General features: G+C 38.1%; 2 protein-coding genes across 5 annotated transcripts in view; one reads left to right on the top strand and one right to left on the bottom strand.

Annotated features, from left to right (window-relative positions):
* Positions 1-3488: 3488 nt before the first annotated feature.
* LOC113673818 (uncharacterized) lies at positions 3489-10982 on the top strand. Of its 4 annotated transcripts, none has more exons than XM_089202994.1 (9): positions 3489-3715; positions 4574-4699; positions 6019-6272; positions 6692-6806; positions 7181-7303; positions 7777-7899; positions 8333-8387; positions 8860-9150; positions 9328-10982. In XM_089202994.1, the coding sequence occupies exons 2-9, from the start codon at positions 4639-4641 to the stop codon at positions 9599-9601; spliced, it is 1296 nt and encodes a 431-aa protein (XP_089059120.1). In that variant the 5' UTR covers positions 3489-3715; positions 4574-4638; the 3' UTR covers positions 9602-10982. The 4 variants fall into 4 exon arrangements, with proteins under 4 accessions (XP_089059120.1, XP_089059121.1, XP_089059122.1 ...); XM_089202995.1 differs by having other exon boundaries at positions 3526-3657; XM_089202996.1 differs by lacking the exon at positions 3489-3715 and adding an exon at positions 4093-4190.
* A 3632-nt stretch (positions 10983-14614) lies between these two features.
* Positions 14615-21017, bottom strand: part of LOC113673817 (uncharacterized) — a 31366-nt gene continuing 24963 nt past the window's right edge. Inside the window, exon 3 of the mRNA XM_089203011.1 lies at positions 14615-14714. Coding sequence (XP_089059137.1) covers positions 14645-14714 — 70 coding nt within the window. The 3' untranslated portion in view covers positions 14615-14644. The remainder of the gene's footprint in view (positions 14715-21017) is intronic.

Here is a 21017-nt window from a genome sequence, read left to right as displayed (position 1 = left end):
GTGTATAGCGATAATAATACAAACCTCTTTCGCAGCTTTCAGTTCTAGTCCAATTAGCAGGACAAACGCAATGGAGTTTTCCATCAATAGTTGGTACACAAGAAGCAGCCGGGGGACAAGGAGAAGTGCCACATAACTTCTGTTGAAAACGAAAAAGATAAATAGATTTCTAAGTGAAATTTTACTGAAATAAATAACCGTATGATGAAGAAATTACATGTACTACAACTTTCTTCAGAAATTTGAAATTTTCCTTAAAGTTGTTAGTTGGCTGGATGAACTTTACTGCCGGCCGATAGAAGTTGACGGTAAAACTTTATTCTGACATCTTATTCAGATAAATGCAGTTTTGAAACGATCCATAAAAAAAGACCTTTTCTTTTTATCAACAGTTATCCTGGTCGCACTGAAGGTTCACGCTAGCCTGCAGGGCAGGCGTAATATTGGCGAGCGCGTGGTCAGTATTTTCTTTCCGTAAATTATGGCCGCCATCTTTTAATCTAATGGCAGGCGGAAGGCTGGGGAGAGAAAGAAATTTGTACCGAGGGGGTAAGCGACGGTCAAGAGTAAGGAGAGGGATGGGGTTGGGGGAGTGAATATATTTTCGCCTATGCCCACCCCCTCCCCCCGCCAATGCCTCTTTCTCTAACTGGCGGGCTGAAAAAAACCATCTCGAGCTTCTTCACATTAACTCGCCTTTATGAGACGCCTGGACTGCAGGCTAGGTTCACGCATTAGATTCTGCTCCTACGCCAAAACCTACATCACCTTCCATAAGAGTTCTTTTAAGTTTTGAAAATTTTTAGAGCTACATAAAGGAAAAACCTCGGTGAGTTCTAAACGTTTCTTTTTTTAAGTGCCGTGTCTTTCCAACACCGTTTTCATATCTGCTCTCTAAACTATACTCTTGTCTTTACTACGCTCAAGGGAGGATGCCTTTCTTGCTAAGTGTTAAACATGGCGCTGCATTGATCACAAAATGAAACATATGCAGTATACCTACCATGGTTGGATGATAGGAGAAGCCTTTCTTACAAATGAGATGTTCAGGATGTTGAAAGTGATCAGAGTCACTGAGTTCACATTTTAATTTGCCCCTGGTCTCTGAAATTCCAAAATTAAAGGATGAACAGAAGTTCTCTGCGTAACACCTCAATTCACACTGATCTTTGTTATCAACCATTAAGGACTTAATGACGTGATTCTCGAGGTAATCGTCTTCCATGGGTTGAACAAACTCCAAAATTCTGCACGTTTCTGATGATGAAAAAAAACATGAAGAATGCTAAACGGAACTCAAGTTGATTACGATGTGATCTCACAAAAACCAAAATGAAGCAGTCTAGGGCAGCTGTGTATGCCACAGGGCCAGCCTGCTTTTCTTTACCATCCAGTTTCCCTATCTTCAGCAGAATCTGTGTTAACCAGTTGTAAATATTTTTATGCTAAGTAGGCTAATGGTGAATTCTGAATAAGTTATATATCATAATGAATATGGAATTATTTAAAGTACTAAATAAAACAAGTGAATCGTTGAATTTTTGGGCAACTGTCATGGAATTCTCGTACGCATGAAAGAGATTTGTTGCCGTCAACTGCTGCGTAGGAAAAATTGTCGTGAAGAAAGGTCTTTTGCCCCGCAATAAGAAATCTTTACTTCAAAATATAAACAGGTGGTGTCAAAGAAAACGTTAATTAATTAAGCTTGGATCGAAGAGCTGTCACTGCGTATTGTACGAGTCAAGATGTTTACTGCGGAAGTCTTAAACGATTTCTTTTGCAAACTCACGACTTCCCTTTAAAATATGAGGTAATTTTCAGTTTTTAAAAAGTCTTTCTTTAAAAGCCTTTCAACCTGACATGAGAGTTGATTGCAGAGTGTTCGTTCAAGACTTGATACTTCACAAATTTTTACGTGCCGAAGATCACTAAGAGGACAGAACTCCTACTGTATCATTTGAGATATCATGCAAAGTCTTACTACAACAATAAAATTAATCATCATATACTAAAATAGTAGGGAATGTTGAAGGCGCACTCTGATTGACTACTCAAACTCCGAATATTCTTTGCTTTTCATCTCATTCCTCCTGTCAGTTGCTAAGAAATACTCCGGCGGCAAATTGAAGAATGAAGCCCTTTCTCTGGCAGCTTTTCGCGTTGCCGACGTTGTCGCTCAGTTTGTCCATTGAGAACTCTGGTTTCACGGTTTCAACGCCGTTTTTTTTTTCTCAAAAAAATATGTTTCTAAATTCTAAATGTCTAAAATGCACGTTAATCATTCACGTGTTGCGGTGGACTTGGAAAAAATTCTACAATGTGGCGGCGCCGAGAGAAAAACAGCTCTTTTTTTTTCTGCTTACGAAAAAATTTTTTCGTAGCAGTAAAAATGGCTTTCGGGCTAATAGATGTTAGGTACAGCTTGCCCGAAGGGTAAGCCGCAAAACTGACTTTCTTTTCACCCCGAACCATGTCTGATTGTCCAGCTGGTGACCTTGTGAACTTTAATATATCTTAGGTTGCGAACTGTTTATATTCTCTTGATTCCGTTAAGTTTTTATTTCTCCACAGTTGAAGATTTTCCAAATGCCGCTGAAACAAGCCTTAAGCAGCTGCAATGTATAATCTTTGAACTTTTACAGTCGTTTCAAACCATTTCGCATAATTGTGATCATCGTTGGTTCGAAGATGTAACTATTCATTGTTTGGCTCTGCATGGCCGAGACTTCATACAGGCTTGTTTACATTTCTGTCGAGACGCTAACGTCACGTTAATCAAAGAACCCAATCGTCCTCAAGTACTTTGAATGCTGACATGTTTTATCTCCAGATTTCTTTTCCTAAATCTCTCGCTGTAGAAAGATGGACCATTTTGAAAAAAACAATAATTACTGTGAAACAAAAAATGAGTACATGAATAAGCGTCAGGCCGCCAAACAAGTATGAAAACTCACTTGGGAGTTCAACTACTGTGATCTGAATCGCGAATACATTGAGTGGCGCTTGATAAAACATATATTTCTTTCAAGATTTTAGTTTTTGACTTCTGAGATGCATCCAAGTTATCTTATGTCACTGGTTATTGAACAGTTTTTCACTACCACGAAGCGACCCCGGTAAATATCCACCACTAACCACCAACACTAAGGTGAATCAGCTGTTTTAGTGTCTACTAAAACAGTGAGATAATACAGCACAAAAAGATGACCTTAACCACTCATTTCTTCCTGCAATGATTATAATATTTTTGGGCGCAAATCCGCGCGAGTTGCTCGGAGGTAAAAAAGCAAAGAATAATCGGAGTTTGAGTTGCCAATAAGGGTGCGCCTTCAGCGCTCTCTACTGTTTTAGTATATGCTAATTATTATTGTTGCTATAGTAGGACTTTGCATGACCTGTAAACTGACAAAGTAGTAGTTCTGTTTACTTAAGAAATTGTTTACATCTAAAGTCGTTCAGCCTTCAAGACAGTGTTTTTATTACTCAGAGAAAGACCATTGAAAACGTTACTTGGGTAGGAGGTCTGGCGAAATACAGAAAAACTCTCATAACAATGTGCCAGACTAGCCAAGAGAAAAAAGAATCGATATCACCGCCTGAAGAAGATTCGCAATATGCAGTTCAAACGTCGCCAAGCGCTTGATTGTTGAGGGAAATGTTAGTCAGCCGTCACGTACATGTTGTAGCATTAAGGAAGCTGTCTTCACCCTAATCGGTAAAATTGTTTGTATTGCTACGCAATTTTTTGCCTTTACAAGTGCGTTCACGTTCATCACGGTTACATTTTGAGTGTGGAAAAGAAAAAGGTCTGGAAATATGTGTGAAAACTGTGAGACCCTTGCAATTCCTGTTTACTTGAAACTTTTATTGTATATAAAGATTAAATGATTATTGGCATCAGTCGCCGATAGATACATATTAAAGGCGGCATGTAAGCTTACGAATCTCCGTGGAAGAGATGCTTTCTGTTTCCTTTGGAAAGAATTCGTTAGAGGGCCTTCTTGTCGGATGCGCACAACAGGAAGCAGGTGTCAATGGCTTTTCCTTGTGGCAAGTTTGTTAAACGGTTCACAAATTGTCAAAAATTATCAGGAATTGTCATGTTTTCAGATACGTGCACGCTCGTGTAACGAGACCGTTGGCTTCCGTGCGACTAAATTTTCAGCAGCTACCTTAAAGGGACTCTGCAAGTAATTTTCCCCTCATTTGAGCCGAGCAGTTATAAAAGTTTTGTGATAGGTGCAAAAGATTTGAAATTTTGTGATGCAAAGTGATCTGTATTCAATCATTAGGTAACAAATTAGCATACAACGACAACACTTTAAGGCCTTGCCAAAAAGGAAGTACAGAAAAACCCAGCGAACTCGAAGTCCCGAGGAAAACAAAAAACGGTTCGAGCAAGCGGGGCGTAGGTAGTAAATAAGGGAAGAGTTGGGCCTGAGGGAAATGGGATCTTGTTTGAAATACTGGGGGGTTTGAGTTAGCTGTGTTCGAGTTAGCGTGGTTCTACTATTGTTTTCACAATTAATTTTTCAGCTGTCATCCTAATAATGATTTTATTTTTAAAATCCAGGTTGTAAGCAGAGCTGTAGGTCTCCTCGAGAGTGACGAAAAAGTGATAAAGTTGATGTCAAAATCATGTCCACTACATTTGCTGCTCTGTGGAAGATATTGTTCGTTTCATACGCCTATGCGCAAGGTTAGATTTAATCTAGAAGAAAAAAATTGTGCGAACATTCGGTGAATTGTCCTTCACACTTTTGTCGTTGAATATTCCACTAGCTATGGTTTACAATGTGTCTGTAACTCGAACGAAGAAAAAAATTACAAAATTACAATCAGCAACACAAAAGCGACATTACCCTTTGCAATTATTATTGTGCTTAGCAATAAAGCGTTCGCTATAGATACACGAGTTTATATAAACTGGAATGAAAACTTTAGAACGAGGGTTTTCAAATTTTCAGCTCTTGACCGCAAATTTCAGAATACTTCCTGCTCGAATGCGCCCAAAATGGTTTTTTTTTTGCAGTATATTCTGTCAAAGTTGTAATCGAATGAAAGTGAAACCCCTTTTTTCGTAAAATCTTAGCTGTTATAGCCTTTCCCTGTTGAATTTCGTTAATAAGCTGCTCTTAGCTAGATACACCCTTCCTTTAAAGTGGTATAGATCCGGTTGAATTTCTAGCCTTCCATATAGTGAGTGACACTGAAGTAGAGGCCTTATGCTCAACCCTTCAAATAAAACTCAAATTTCTTGCCTGTGGCAATCAAGAATTACGAAGTGGTCTTCGGCACGTAAAACTTTGTGAGGTATCAAGTCTTGTACGAACACTCTGCAATCAACTCTTATGTCGGGTTGAAAGGCTTTTAAGGGAAGATTTTTTAAAAACTGAAAATTATCTTATTTTTGAAAGGGAAGTCGTGAGTTTTTACATAAATCGTTTAAGACTTCCGCAGTAAACATCTTGACTTGTAAAAAATACGCAGTGATAGCTCTTCGGTCCAAGCTTCATTGGTTTACGTTTTCTTTGACATCACCTGTTTATATTTTCAAATAAAAAATTCCTTATTGCAGGGCAAAAGACCTTTCTTCGCGACGATTTTTCCTACACAGCAGCTGACGGCAACAGATTTCCTTCATGCGAACCAGAATTCCATGACAGTTGCCTCAAAAAATTGAACGATTTAATTTCTTTTATTTAGAACATTTAATAATTTCGTATTCATTATGATGGATAACCTATTCAAGGATAAATACCTCAATTCTCCAGTAGCCCACTTAGCATAAAAAATATTTACACCTGGTAAACGCAGAATCTACTGAAGATAGGGAAACTGAATAACAAAGAAGAGTAGGCTAGATTGCCGATTTGCTCTTACGTGCGTGTCGCCCGAACGTAGCTGAAGCCCTGTGGCATATACAGCTGCGTTACATTGTTTCATGTTGGTTTTTGTTAGATCACATCATAATCAGAGTGTGTTCCGTTTAGCATTCTTCATGTTTTTTATTATCAGAAACGTGCAGAATTTTGGAGTTTGTTCAACCCGAGGAAGACAATTACCTCGAGAATCACGTCATTAAGTCCTTGATGGTTGATAACAAAGATCAGTGTAAAGTGAGGTGTTACGCAGAGAACTTCTGTTCATCCTTCAATCTTGGAATTTCAGAGACCAGGGGCAAATTAAAATGTGAACTCAGTGACTCTGATCACTTTCAACATCCTGAACATCTCATTTGTAAGGAAGGCTTCTCCTATCATCCAACCATGGTAGGTATACTGCAAAGAAAAGGAAAGGCAAAAATATACACCCCCACCCCATCCCTCTCTTTATTCTTGACCGTCGCTCACCCCCCCTGGTACAAGTTTCTTTCTCTCCTCAGCCTTCCGCTGCCATAAGAATAAAAGATGGCGGTCATAATTTACGCTAAAAAAATACTGAGAACGCGTTCGCCAATATTACGCCTACCCTGCAGGCTAGTGTGAACCTTCACTACGACCTGAATGACTATTGATTAAAAAAAAGGATTTTTTTATGGATTATTTCAAAACTACATTTATCTGAATAAGATGACAGGATAAAGTTTAAACGTAAACTGCTCTCGGCCGGTAGGAGTTAATGTGACATGGTTATTTATTTCAGTGACATATCACTTAGAAATCATTTTTATCTTTTTCGTTTTCATCAGAAGTTATGTGGCACTTCTCCTTGTCCCCCGGCTGCTTCTTGTGTACCAACTATTGAGGGAAAACTTCGTTGCGTTTGTCCTGCTAATTGGACTAGAACTGAAAGCTGCGAAAGAGGTTTGTATCATTATCGCTACACACCCTTTGTTATACACCTGTTTCACGTAAAGCGTTGCACGTAATGATCTACGACCTGAGAGAAAGCCTTCACCTTTCCACACGCACTCATTTCTTCGTATATTAATGAACAATTATGTAATTGTTAGCGTTGTGCAATTTGACCAACTAAAGTGCTATGTTTGAGTAATATGGTAGCATAAATTGTGAAAAAAGTTGGTAAAAGAGTCTGGGCTTCGCCTTTCACCGTTAGCGCGTACCTTTCTTCACTCTAAAATAACATCGAGTGAATGGTTTGGGAGTAGTCTTACTGAGAGCATTATTTTCTACTGTTTGATCGTTAGTTAACGTAGGGCCTCATTGTTTTTTTGAAGATACGGACGAGTGTTCCTTTGGATCGCATGACTGCTCAGCGGACGCGTACTGCAACAACACTGTGGGTTCATTTACCTGCACTTGTAAAGCTGGATTTTCAGGAGATGGCAAAAAGTGCAAAAGTAAGAAACCGATATTTTGTTTTCTTTTTATTTTATTATTATTATTTTTTTAACATTGTCAACTTTTAGAAGTTGTGTTATCGCTATATACTTCTTATAAAGATCCTCTACGTTTCTGGATAGTGCTCAAAAATGGACTCGATGTCACCAAGTTTCACAATGGAGTACTAGTCACAAACAAAATGATACTTTACGTAAAAGCTTTTTTAAAACAACCGTAGAGATTGTGCTCAGAGCCAAAAATAACTGACAATGCATCCGCCCGTATTAAGCGGTTTCTTACTCTGGAGATTTTCACGGTATGATTTCTGGTAACGCCACAAAGTGTTCAATAAGTGATAAGCTGGGGTTTGTTACTACTTCAGCCCGTTTCGTTCGGGTACCACTTAACTCGTCCTATTTATGTTTATAGTTGCGTAAGCGAGCAGTTATAAGTCTAGATGATTCATATTATCGATTCTATCTACATACAGATATCATGGAATGTAACACCGGAAGTGCCAAATGTCACGTGAACGCTACTTGCATCAACACTAGAGGAGGCTACATATGTAAATGCAAGGACAACATGATCGGAGATGGATTCTTATGCGTGGGTAGGTGTTTTGATGAACGCGTGTTATATTAAGAGTTTATATCCACCGTAAGCTCGACCAAAGTAGGACCCTGCAATACCACTAGTATTTCACCACCCTTTTGAAGCATGAAAGTTACTGAGAACCTTCTTCTTCAAAAAAGGTTCATGAGCTTAAAAATTAAACAGTTATCCCACCTGTGCTCAACTATATTTAGTGCTCTGTAGTATCTGCAAATGTTGTTACATCGAGCATTTCGTGGATCTTTGGACGACATGACGGGAATTATTTCAAATCTCCAATTACTTGTCTTCTAGACTTCTTGTCGTTATTTTTTTTTCTTTAAATTTAGTTCACACTTCTATAAACATCTTTTAAACTTAAGCAAAAAATGTTTAATGTTTTTTTGATAAATCGTGATCAACCCACATCAGTATTCATTTTTTAATTCAAGGATTCAAAGGATTTCGTTTTCATTGGGCACTCAATGGGTCTGATCCAAATATAAGGTAAGATGAAAGAATGTTTTCTTCTGCTAGGAAGAACTTGTCGGAACACTATTGTTTTGAAAAGTTCAAATTCTTGCTTATAATTACGGATAAAGTCTAGTTTCAATGAGTTAATTTTTTTGAGAACAGGACATAATAGTATTAGTCATACAGCGGCTTTGACAGATCAAAGTTTTGACTTTTAATATTTTGTACAATGCATTGCAGCCAACAAACATTTGCGGTTATTTTGCTGCGTCTACTATAGTTATTTCCACAACTCTTTTTCAGTGGAATTTCAAATATCTTCTTAGAGTTCCTCACAAAGTGCATACTTTCTGGAGAGGATCATTAAGCTGCCTTTCTTGAAACGCCGTTAAATACTTTCAGTTGATGGTGACATTATTTCATTTAACTTCTTGTAAAGAGGATTTCAGATGGTATGCTATGCATGTTAACAGATGTATTTCCCTTATTTTCATGAATTGAAAAGTTTGTACAATGGTGCTTCCTATCAAAATACTGATGGCAGGAAAGTACTGTACTTGAATGGATCCCGGCATTCCTACGCAGAAACCCCAGCACTCCCGATCCGAGTTATCAGCTTTAGTATCATGTGTTGGATAAAGGTTTTGAGCCTTCCAAGTGGTCATCCAGTTCATATCTATTCTGACTGGTCAAAACCACATCAGTTTAGAATCTATATTTCTCGTTGGCATGGAATTTGTGCTCATCTTCGAAATCCTCGTGGACATGATATAGTTTATCCCTGTATCTGGTATACGTAAGTGCATAAGATACATCTTTTCTTTTCCTACGTGCTATTAATAAATAGGAAGAAACACGTAGAGCACTCAAGTGTGTATCCCGGAGCGATTTACCTTCCTAGGATGTATATTAAGAAGCGGAGATTTGCGCAAAGCCTCATTCCCTTTTGTGTTCTGTTCTCTCATAATCAAAGGAAGATCATCCCCAATAAATGGATGCATGTGGCGTTCACATGGAGCCGAGATAGAAAAGAGGGAATTCTGTACATAGATGGAATCGGAAAAGATAGTAAGAGAGTTTCTCATGGTCCTTTAGATCTTATCGAAAATAATCATACAGTTTTCGACATTGGGTTGAAACGAGACAACATGAAGATACCGACTTTTGATGGGTACATGAGAGATCTTCTAGTGGTTGATAAAGCGCTATCAGGAGATGAAGTGAAATACATGAAAGACATACTTTAAGGAAGAGCGCAGCGTGACGACCTTTAAGGAGGGCTACAAAGGAGACTGCGGCAGAATCGAACGTTCTAGGTGGTGAGATGTTTGGGCATGACAGATCGTTCGAAATGAAATTGTTAGAAGCTTTGACGCTTTCTCGTTACGAAAATGGAAGGTGCATATGGGCATGAACGTTATCAATTTCAATGAGAATTATTCCATGGGTACCAATATAGTATCCCTGAACGAACAACAAAACAAAGAGGCATAAAAAATTAATTCTTAAACAAGCTTTAAGGCAGCAACTAGAACTGGTGGATTAAAAAGCATGTGGAGCAAATAGATCAGAAAAAAACTTTTTATTTTAGATTGTTAGTGCTACAGGAAAAATGCTGCATTTTCTGTAATCTCTCGTGGTGGGAGACTCATATGTAGTAATCAATCTCGACTGCGAGATAAATTATTTAGCTAATAGGAGACAGAGGTAAATCACTCGTTGAAATTCTTGTAAGGAGGACTACAGTGTCACTGGCGAATAAGCTTTAAAACTTAAGTGAAAGAAGTATCTTATTAACAGGGAAAATGCACGTTTGTTTTCTTGATTTGTCTATATTCTAGATTACTTTATTAATTCATTTTTTTTAATTTTTTTGTCAGTAGCATCCCTAATATTGAACATAGCTGTAGCTTTTTTATTAATATTATTATTATTATTACTTTTATTATTAATGTAAATTTTTACAGATGAAGAGCCACCTTTCAGTAGAAGTACTGTAATGCAGTCTTTATTATTATTATCATTGTTATTATTATTATTATTATTATTATTATTATTATTATTATTATTATTATTAGGAGCAAGGGGTTTTATACTGCGTTAAAGAAACGCTAAGTAGCACTAAGTTATAAATGTTCGGTCCACCTTTCGAATACTAAGCATAACTGATTCGTAGCAAGAGATTTTATATTATCTACGAGATGCATAAATCAACATAAAATTGTGCCTTATTGCAATTATGACCAGCTTAACATTGATGTTTTCAATTTCTCGCAAACGGCAGCGGCTCATTTAAAAAATATATTTATTTCTTACAAATTCTTCATCAACTTATTTTAGGGTCACAACGCTAGCCGAATTTTGAGGCTGATGTCGGTATATTAAGGTTCAAAGTAAGAAATCATTTTTTTGCCAACGAGATCGAACCAGTCTTCATTCTTTTTTCCATCCCCAACTTTCTTCTTAGAAAACTCAGAGACAAACCGTCTGCTAAACCACAGTGCAAAACTTTGTAATTATTTTTACTGAACTTTATTTGTAGCTTATTACATTAATTGTAATGGCATTGTTATTTTAAAATCATTATTGTTGATTACATTAAAATGCTAACTGCGGCCTTCAAGTCAATCTTTTATGTCGGGTCTCCTACTTCAGCAGTAGTTATGGCTCCTTTGCATATATCTCAGTTTTTTGTGTCAGCCGTCAGACGGTCATTTCACTGGACCTAGAGTGAAAGTGTGAAAAATGCTAGAGCCATTTTTAAAGAGCGTCAAACGAAAGTAATCCCAGAATACATTGTTTTGGCTTTACCTCGCTCCATAATTGATCTTAAAAAACTGGCGCCACCCGCAGAGCCTCAGTTACAACAACCTTGAATGAACAACGGAAGGAAATGGTAGCGCATAGGCGGGTAAAGAATAGCGAAACAAGCGGGAAAATATCGCTTAAGACAACTGCGTAAATGATATCACTGAAAGAACCAATGGTGCAGTTTACAGAGTTACTCTTACATTCGACGCTTTGCAGCAACTGCGTGCAAAACTGAAATGATTAGATAATTTAAGAGAGATCGTCGTACGAAGAAACACAAGGCACAGTAAAAAGCAGTAAAAAGTGTTGATTCAGGTATGTGAGTTTCTTACATGTGCTTAACAGAGTTAGCTATACTTATAGTTCGGTCACGATCTCTGCCAACGTGAATCCAAAATTCACGCAAGCAATTGTACTTAGGAAAGACTCTCAATGAACTAGAATTACTACTCAGCTATCCAAACCCGGCTGACGATGAGCAGTGATGATGAACCATGTTTGCACTGACTCGCCTCTTCTCGCTTAGTTTCACAGAGTCGCTCCTTTCCAACAAACTGCAATCGAGCAAAGAAACAACGTTTGTTACAATCCTCCATGTTTGTAAGTACCATAACCAGCTGGGATTATGGATATCAATTTTTTCTTCTTTATTTACAAGTCGTAGTCTCTAAGCTCATACCGAGCATATTTTGCGAAGGAAAAACTCCTAAAATTAGAGAGATGGTAAGTTTTGAGCTCGGTAAAGAAATAGAGAAAGATATTTTTCGTCATGTCACGAGTGTGGGACAAAGAAAAAATTCTGAGTCCCTATGAGCAATCAAACCTCAGACCGTCGGATTCCGCGCTCGGATGCTCTACCACTGAGCCACAGAGATTACGGTGAGCGCGGAATCCGAAGGTCTGAGGTTCGATTCCTCGTGGGGACTCAGAAGTTTTTCTTTTTCCCACGCTCGTGACAAAAAGAAAAACATCTTTCTCTATTTCTTTACTGAGCTCAAAACTTACCATATCTCTTATTCTAATTACAAACATGACGCCATCGAAGTTACTAATCCTAGCAGTATGCAGGACACGTGTCATGTGAAATTTGTAGTAGACTTCGCTCACCGTAGAGTCTTTGTGGCTCAGTGGTAGAGCATCGAAGCGCGGAATCCGAAGGTCTGAGGTTCGCATCCTCATGGGGACTCAAAAATTTTCTTTTTCCCACGCTCGTGACAAGACGAAAAACATCTTTCTCGAAAAACTCCTATTTTCACATCAATTTAGTCGAAGTCGAACAGAGAAGGGACACGATTATTTTCTTAAGGAATTTCGTGTTGTGCTTATTTTTAAACTGACACTTACAGTGGGGGCAATTTCCGTCGAGCCCACTTCTCTGCCAAGAAAGCTTTTGTTTCACTAACGTAAGATCGGCCAGATACGTAGACAATACAGGCACTGAAAACCAATGTCAATATGAGTTTCCTCATTTTCCTGCTCCCTTGCCAACTTACGACGGGTCTCCTTTGATATTGATCTTTTACGACCTTTCCTAATGATTTACACAAAATGGGATCATATGCAGGCTTCCCGTTTTTCGTCTCCTTTCAGATGAAAATATCATGGAAGGAAATATGTCACTAACGCAACCCGCCCACATGGTTTCCTTTAACTTCGAAAGCAAGCCGTAGGCTTTCTAACATAAGATCAGTTGGATGCATAGAAATACAGGCAATGAAAACCAATGTAAATAAGAGTTTCTTCATTTTCCTGTCTCAATGGTAACTCACGACTTCCGGGTATCCTCTGATACTGTTCGTTAAGCTCTTCCCTTTAACTTTATACAAAATTAGATCACATGCAGCCTTCCTGTTTTCCTTTCCTATCACATGAAAATACCATCGAAGGCAACACGTTACTACAGCAACCGCAACTTCTGAAAACCAGAGTGAATATGAGTTTTGTAACTGTCATTGTTTAAACTAACGGCTTCCGGATCTCCTCTGATTCTGATCCTTTACGGTATATTTAACTTGAGGTCATATGCGGCCTTCCTGTATTCACAGATGAAAACACAATTGAATGGAACATGCAACTCCACGTAATAGCTTTTTGATGTCACAACAAGCAGTCTTGGTTTTCAAGGGATCCAAGCTGTCGTAGTGTCCGAAGCCTAATTGATCGATTTGCACGTAATCATGAATACGATACAGATCATTTTCAATTGCACTGATGTCAGCTATACCAGCCCATTGAGTCCCTCCATAGGAGGATTTGCAAGGTAAACGACTTTGGTTAGGCTACTGATAGGTCGGACTTACGGATCCTACTCCAAAGGATCCATGGAATTCTCATGGACTTAATTCTGACAGCTCGACGCTGATTTTCCCACCTTGTTTTGAGTCAACTGAGTTATTCGTCTCCACCTTCATTCAATCGTGAAAAAAAAACAAACTCGGCACAATCCTGCACTTTTATTCGTATCACAAAGAGCCACGAAATTCAGGTTCAGAATTAATGTTCTAGAAAACGTGAATTTTACCACGCTTCTTTAGGGGAATGGGTTTTAACTAACGAACAAGCTACATAGAGACAGCGTAGACTTGATAATTGTTTTACCTTTATTAGCAGCTGGTACACGTTTGAATAATAATTGGAGCCATTAACTTAAGCTCTAACATTTATTTGCCTGCAGTACTTTAGTCTAAATTAACAGTATTTGGGGCCTCTTTGCATAATCTCTCTCTTTTATTGTCAGTCTTTAGACGTTTATCTTTGACCTCAGATGGTAGCATGGATAAAATAACGAAGAAATTAATATAATATTTTGAACTGAATATGTGAAGATGACAATTAAAGCCAGTGATATTTTGTAGACCAGCCTACTTCTGTCTAGAAATGCAAGTAGTAACGAAAATGGCAGATTGGACGAAACTTCGTCAAACCGAACCAGTGTTCGTTGATTTTTCAAACTTGGCGAAGTTTAGTCAAATTCGTCAAAGGGAAATCAGCTCGGCGGATTTGACGATTTTGAAGAATTTTCGCCACCTTTGCTTCTGCATGCTTTTCTGGACCTATCGGTCAGCCGCAGTAGCTTTTGTCCCAACCAGCCCAGTTCATGTCTCATGTAGATTTGTAAATACGAACATATTGGAGTATTACACTTAGCTTATTCTCTTTGACAAGCTTCTATGTTCTTACCGATTGTCGGAAATCAGTCGTTTATCATACTTACGTTGTATAACTCTTCCTTTGTCGGAACTTGTCCCATAATTTTAAGCCGGTTTATTACAAGTCCTATAGTCTAGTTTGTGAATTCTTGGAAAGGCTATTGATGGGAGAGCCTCCTACATAGTAGCTTTTTAAAAGGAAGTCATTTCTCTAAGACACAAGAGCTTGACTGTTTGGAAATATTTTATTTTACATTTTAAGACAATTCGTACGCAGATTTATTGAAAGAAAAGACTTACTGTTTACGCTAAGAGACTCAACTCTAAGGATTACTGATTTCCAAGATGACTAAAGTCTGCCCCTCGCTTCGCATTGGCTGCGTCAATCACGTCTTCCTTGCTACAATCGTGTATGAAAAAGAAGAAATTAGTGACCGCTCTTCATCGATTTTGATCGAAAATTCGTATAAGAGAAACAGCTTTATTCACTAAAGCACAGAAAGGGAACGACTCATTAGAAATCCTCAGCTTCCTTTCCTTCCTCTTGAAAAAGTGACTTAGAAATATTTATGGTCTATAAACGCTCTATAGTCCTCCCTGTTTACTCTGTTGGTGATTAATCCCTCTTCCGTTTTCCCTGAAAACCCTGTGATCCCCTCAAAATCCTCCTCACACTCCCTCCCCCTGAAGATAAATATTGACTAGCCCCGCTCCCCTGGACAGTGACTGGTCTCCTATAGACACAAAAAGGAGTGATGTTTCTGCATGGTGCATAGCTTTGTCTTAGTTAAGTTTAAGCTCCTGCTTCCTTACTCTTATTTTATTTTATTAAAAAATATTTAAAGAGGGAGCCCAGCTCGCCGTAGCGGTTTTTAGTGAGGCCCTCAAAATTAACAATATATAAAATAAATAATCGCGTAATTAATAAGTAAAAGCATAACAGTGGGAACTATGAAATATCTAAAACATGATATAAACAGAAAATAACAAAATCGATGAACAAGAGATGATACACTAAACGACCATTAAGATTCAAAAAGTTTAGGCAATGAAATTTAAAAAGCATCATAGGGTAGACATCTCATGTCTTCTGGAAGGGAATTCCAGTCTGTCAATGCACTATTAAAGGATCTGAGTAGACCCCAGTTCGTGTTTGATCTAACTTTCACACAATTTTTCTTCGAATCTCACTTCACTGAAAAGTGGGAACAACAATCTCACAGGACAATTTCTCATGTCGACTCTTAACTCTGGGTTACTGGTGTATTAGCAAGTTCATGGGCGTCTTAACATTCTTTGTTAAGTAATCTCCATCTTTGACAATCTTCAAACTATTTAAGACGTTATCAGCCCTCGGAAGTCCTCAGAACGTCTTCGTAGGTTGTAAGCCGAAGACGTTACGTAATTAGTTATGGATGAAGCCTCGCTTGTTTTGCTCAGAAAAACAGTTGTGTGATATATATCCCGTCAACTACGCTTACTCCATAAGCCAGCCAGTAGTGTAACCGTGACCCTGACAGTAAGGTGGGGGACAAAACGTTGTGATGATTAGGTGACGAGCTTTCAGGCTGTCCAAACTAAGTTTTCTCACACAAGTTACAAACAACCACACAAGCCAGGAAGTCACGGTGTTTCACAAGGGAAGGAGCTTTCGGTAAAGCTCAAAACAGAATGTTATATAAACAGGCTACCTGTACTTGTATAAGCTCTGAGTTCGAAAAGTCTCGACCTTTGCTTTTACTTACTTTTTTTTTCCTTTTGCAGATTTTAATGAACTTTTCTAATTGTATTGCTTATTCTGCGAGACAGCGCTGATTTTTCATGTTTTCCTTCAAAATTTTGCGCGGGAAATTGGCGCGTGGCCGGCCAGTATTGCCCTACATCTGACTGCTATGTTGCCGTTGACTACCACGGACGCCATATGACTTGGGGTTAGGACGAAGACCATGCAAATCAAATTTTGGTGGTGCAGTATTTCAATGTAATACGCTCAACCGTTTTCTACATGTAAGGAAAATGGTAAAGAGGCACATGTTTTTTTTCTTGAATTAGAGCTGGATTTGAATACATTTCAGCACTTCCACGGCGGAAATCGCACAAATAACGTTGGCCGATGTTTACATCGTAAGGTACTATTTACAAAGCTGAAGGCTCAAAGTCCGTACAGAAGATATTGAGCCAAGTTTCCTGCTTAACCTTGGTAACTTCAAGATAATGAAACAGAATATTAACAAAAATGAGTGACAGAAGCATCGGATGAAAATTGCCAAATAATTTCAAGGTATACTGTAAAATTTTGTTTCATTTCATACCATTTAATAAGTTCTTTGGCTAAAAATGTTATCAATGAATTTTGCCTAGCACTCTAGATGTCAGATAATGTATCTTAGCAAATAAGTTTTAGTTTTCCTCCTTCACTGAGAAAATAATGGAAGGAAAAAAAGCCAATTTTGTATATTATTAATGAGAGTAAGTTTCTAACGAAACTGTGGTGCTGCGTCAGTGGGAGGGTATAACAGGTAATTAAGTGTTGACAACTGAGTCGAAAAAGTAAATTGGCCACCGTAAAGGGTAAAAAAAGCTGATGTTTCGAGTGTTAGCCTTTCGTCCAATCGCTCTAGCGCTCTGACGCTAAATTACCAATTTTGCATATATTCGACTTTTACCTCAACTTCATAAAATGGTGTCCAAAGTTTGTCTTTCCCTAAATACAATTTATTTTATCTATAAACTCCATTATCCATAGAATTAGTAACATATTTGAGTCCTAAAAAGTGGACAGTTTGGAGAGCTTCTAAATGTAGTCGAGTTTGGCCGTCTTCTCTGTTAAATTTGTTGATAATGCATTTCGTGGAGTGAATTTTAAACTAATAGATTGGGGCTATTATCCAGACGATATTGGTTCGAAATTGTGTGAAAAGACTGGTGAGACACCTGAAAGCCAGACGCTACTTGTTTTACTCCTTCAGGGAGAAAGGATCGGTCATAATGCGGAATGCGTTAATCAATCACTGTTACCTTGGCAACAGCTCATCTTTGAATGATATCGTGCCAGATGGATCTAAACTTTGGATCAAAACCTTGCAACTTCCATTACCATTATTATTGATATCCGATGATCGAGGGAGAATAAGCTGTAAAAAAATTACCTATTAAGACTCTATAAATTTTTTTTTTAAACTGGTCAAATTTATTTTTTAAAATTTCCTTTCCACTGACAAATTCTTTTCAAATTTTGTTTTGTTTAAAAGCTTATAACTGAATGTGAAGATTTTTCCTCTCTCGAAGAGCTTACAGAACCAAAAAAAAGTAGGAAAAAACACTCATCAGAGTGTATAAAGGAACTTTTGTAGGGTTTAATGAAATGTTTGGAAATCCCGGCATTGTCATTCATCTAATATTTAATTTTTGAAGCTTGGTATAAGTACGTAAAATGGAACCAAATCTGGCTTCATACGCTGCTTGGAATGTCGCAGACTATCTTCTTGAAACCGGTCTATTTGCCAAAGCTATTGAATTTTATGAAGAGTGTTTTGTTCTTCTAAGGATCTGCATCACGAGCGGCTTGGAGCGCACCATACAAAAAAGAACCCGCGAAGTTGAAAGACAGTTATATATGGGTCTCGCCAATGCCTACTGGCGATCCAAAGAAGGCGAAATAGATGTGCGAAAAATGTCTCGAGATCAACAAAACCTCCGGGATCGAAAGAAGACAATCTAATTGCTTTGAATTTATTGGTAGAATACACTTTTATCTTGACCAATGTAAGAAATCATTAGCTTTTCATAAAAAAGCCCTGGAACTAAGGTAGAAAATAAAAGATAAGAAAAAGGTGGCAACTTCTTGTTGGGCCATTTCCTCTCTGTATTATAACTTATGCCAGTACGACGAAGCATTAAAATACGCACAAGAGGCTCTTGAAATCAGCGAAGAATATAAGATCGGGAAATGGAGGGAGTCGCTTACACTAGCTCAACCTCTAAACACTGAAAAAGATATGGTCGTTTGCAAGGGTGTTAGGCAGTTTGCATAAGTTGAATTTGAATTATCCTTGAAATTGGCCTTTGTTTTGAATGACCGGTCCGATTTATGTACAGCTCAGCTGCAATGTCTGTCGCTTCGACGTTAACGAATACGGTTCAATTTACTTCTTTTGAGTGCACTGTTTTGTATGCACGTGTTTGCATTGCGATACGTATAGGAAATCGTATGAACGCGAGTGCATTTCGTGATTTATGGGCACGAGTGATGTTTTGAAAGTTCTCAAAATTGCACGAGCCGTAGGCGAGTGCAATTTGAGAACTTTCAAAACATCACGAGTGACCATAAATCACGAAATGCACGAGCAGGTTCATACGATTTTTTATTTATTAAATTCTCGACAAAATTACTCCAACATTTTATCGAGTTGTTCGTGCTCGTATTCTTCCATTTTTGGGTTTACTTTTCGTCGAGTCGCCCATGTTTGCCAGACATTTAACCAGGTCTGTGTAGCTTTCAACGTGTTTTTGTTTTTCGCATTTTCTTTAAGTTGCTCAACGATGTTTTGGTTTGACAAAGCAAACCGGCTGTCAGCCATTTTTGTTTATAATTTGGTGTTCAAATTTGGCGCTTCCCCGGTGTTTCCATGGCAACTTCTCCGTATTGCACTCTATAACCTCTATTGCACTCTATAACCTATTTATGCATTCATCATTGACCAATCAGAAACGCGATATTTTGTTGAGTATATAATAAATGCAATTAGCGTTCAATTGATTTACGTGTTATATAGAAATATGGATGTGGTTTGATTCATTTCAGTAACATTCGAATAATATACTACAAACGTGTTTTTAAGGTACTGACCTAACTTTATTAATTTAGTACTGACTTGCATTGTCTCGCTGGCTACTTCTGCGAGGAAAACACTTTTTAAATGTATTTCATTAGGCAGTGCCTCTTATGATAGAGTAGAAACAAGGGATTTTCAAGGACAATTAGACAATTAGATGTCGAACCTGTAGTCACATATTTCACTGATCACAGACGGATGAACGTAACTTTATTTCAGTTTCCAGTCTACCTTGTAGTTTTACTTCGACAGCAACAGTTCGATTTTCAGTCGCAGTCCGCTATGCGGCCGGTCTCTTTGTTGCCATATTTCAAGAAGAGGAAGGTGGCAAGGAGAACTGGAGATCGATATTTCATTATGACCACTACATCCAAGTGGCGTATTTCTCGTATGTAACAAGGGTGGTCATAAAGAGCAACGACGTCACGATTCCAACCTTTCCTAACTTTGCTGAATGAACTTGGGTCATTAGTAACTTTGGTTTGTCCATATAATTAAAGAAAATTGCGCGTTAGCTCGAAGAAATGAATTATGCTCGAGTGGTAAAAACAATATCTTACTAATTCGCTGCGCTGACTCGTGAGATATTGTTCTTTGCCACCGCGTAATATCCTCTATGTTTTTTTTCTTGGACATTATATTCACTCATATTCATATTCACTCTGGTTTTCAGTGCCGGTTTTCCCTACATATGCAGCCGATCTTTTGTTAGTTAAACATAAGCTCTGCTAGAAGAAAACCTAAAGCTTCCTCGTAAAGTCAAAAGCTATCACAAGAAGTTGTGGTTGCGGTACTAACATGTTGCCTTCGATGGCATTGTTATTTGATGGGAAAGGAAAAACAGGAATTTTGTATAAAGTTAAAGGAACGAGCGTTAACGAACAGTATTAGAGGAGACCCGGAAGTCGTGAGTTGCCTTGGAGACAGGAAAATGAGGAAACTCTTATTTATGTTGGTTTTCATTGCCTGTATTGCCCATGTATCCAGCTGATCTTATGTTAGTAAAACAAAAGTTCTCTTGGCAGAGAAGTGGGCCAGACTGTAAGTGCCAGTTTAAAAATTGGCACAATTCAAAAGTTTTTAAGAAAATAACCGTGTTTCTTCCTTTTTTCGACTTCGATCAAATTGATGTGAAAATAGGAGTTTTTTGTTTGCAAAATATCCTCAGTTTTAGCTCCGAAATTACAATATGTCGTTAGCAAGAGGAAAAAATTGATAACCATAATCCCACCTGGTCATGGTGCTTACAAACATGGAGGATTGTAACAAACGTTGTGTGTTGTGCTCGATTGCGGTTTGGTGGAAAGGAGAAACTCCGTGAAACCAAGGGAGGAGAGGGCGAGTCAGCGCAAAATTTATCATCATTTCTCATCGTCAGCCGGGTTTAGATAGATGAGTAGTAAGTCTAAGTCCTAAGTATAATTGCTTGCGTGAATCTTGGATTCACGTTGGTGGAGATCGTGACCGAACTCTAAGTAGTTAATTCCGTTAAGCACACATAAGAAATTCACATACTTGAATCAACACTTTTTATTACAATTGTGCGTTTTGTTTCCTCGTGCGACGATCTCTTTAATTATCTAATCATTTTATTTTTGCACTCAAGCATCGAATAGAAGAGTAAGTCTGTAAACTGTACCATTGGTTCTTTCAGTGATATTTCTCACGCAGTTGTCTTAAGCGATATTTTTCCACTTGTTTCGTTATTCTTCACTCACCTAAGCGCTACTATTTCCTTCCATTGTTCATTCAAGGTTATTGTAACAGAGGCTCTACGGGTGGGGCCAGTTTTTTTTTAGACCGATTAAAGAGCGAGGTAAAGCCTAAACAATGTATTCTGGGATTACTTTCGTTCGACGCTCTTTAAA

The sequence above is a fragment of the Pocillopora damicornis genome, chromosome 4, assembly GCF_964200805.1.
Source record: "Pocillopora damicornis chromosome 4, jaPocDami1.2, whole genome shotgun sequence".
NCBI classification, from domain to species: domain Eukaryota; kingdom Metazoa; phylum Cnidaria; class Anthozoa; order Scleractinia; family Pocilloporidae; genus Pocillopora; species Pocillopora damicornis.
Note: the sequence above shows the minus strand (reverse complement) of the source record. Positions and strands in the feature narration are given on the sequence as shown.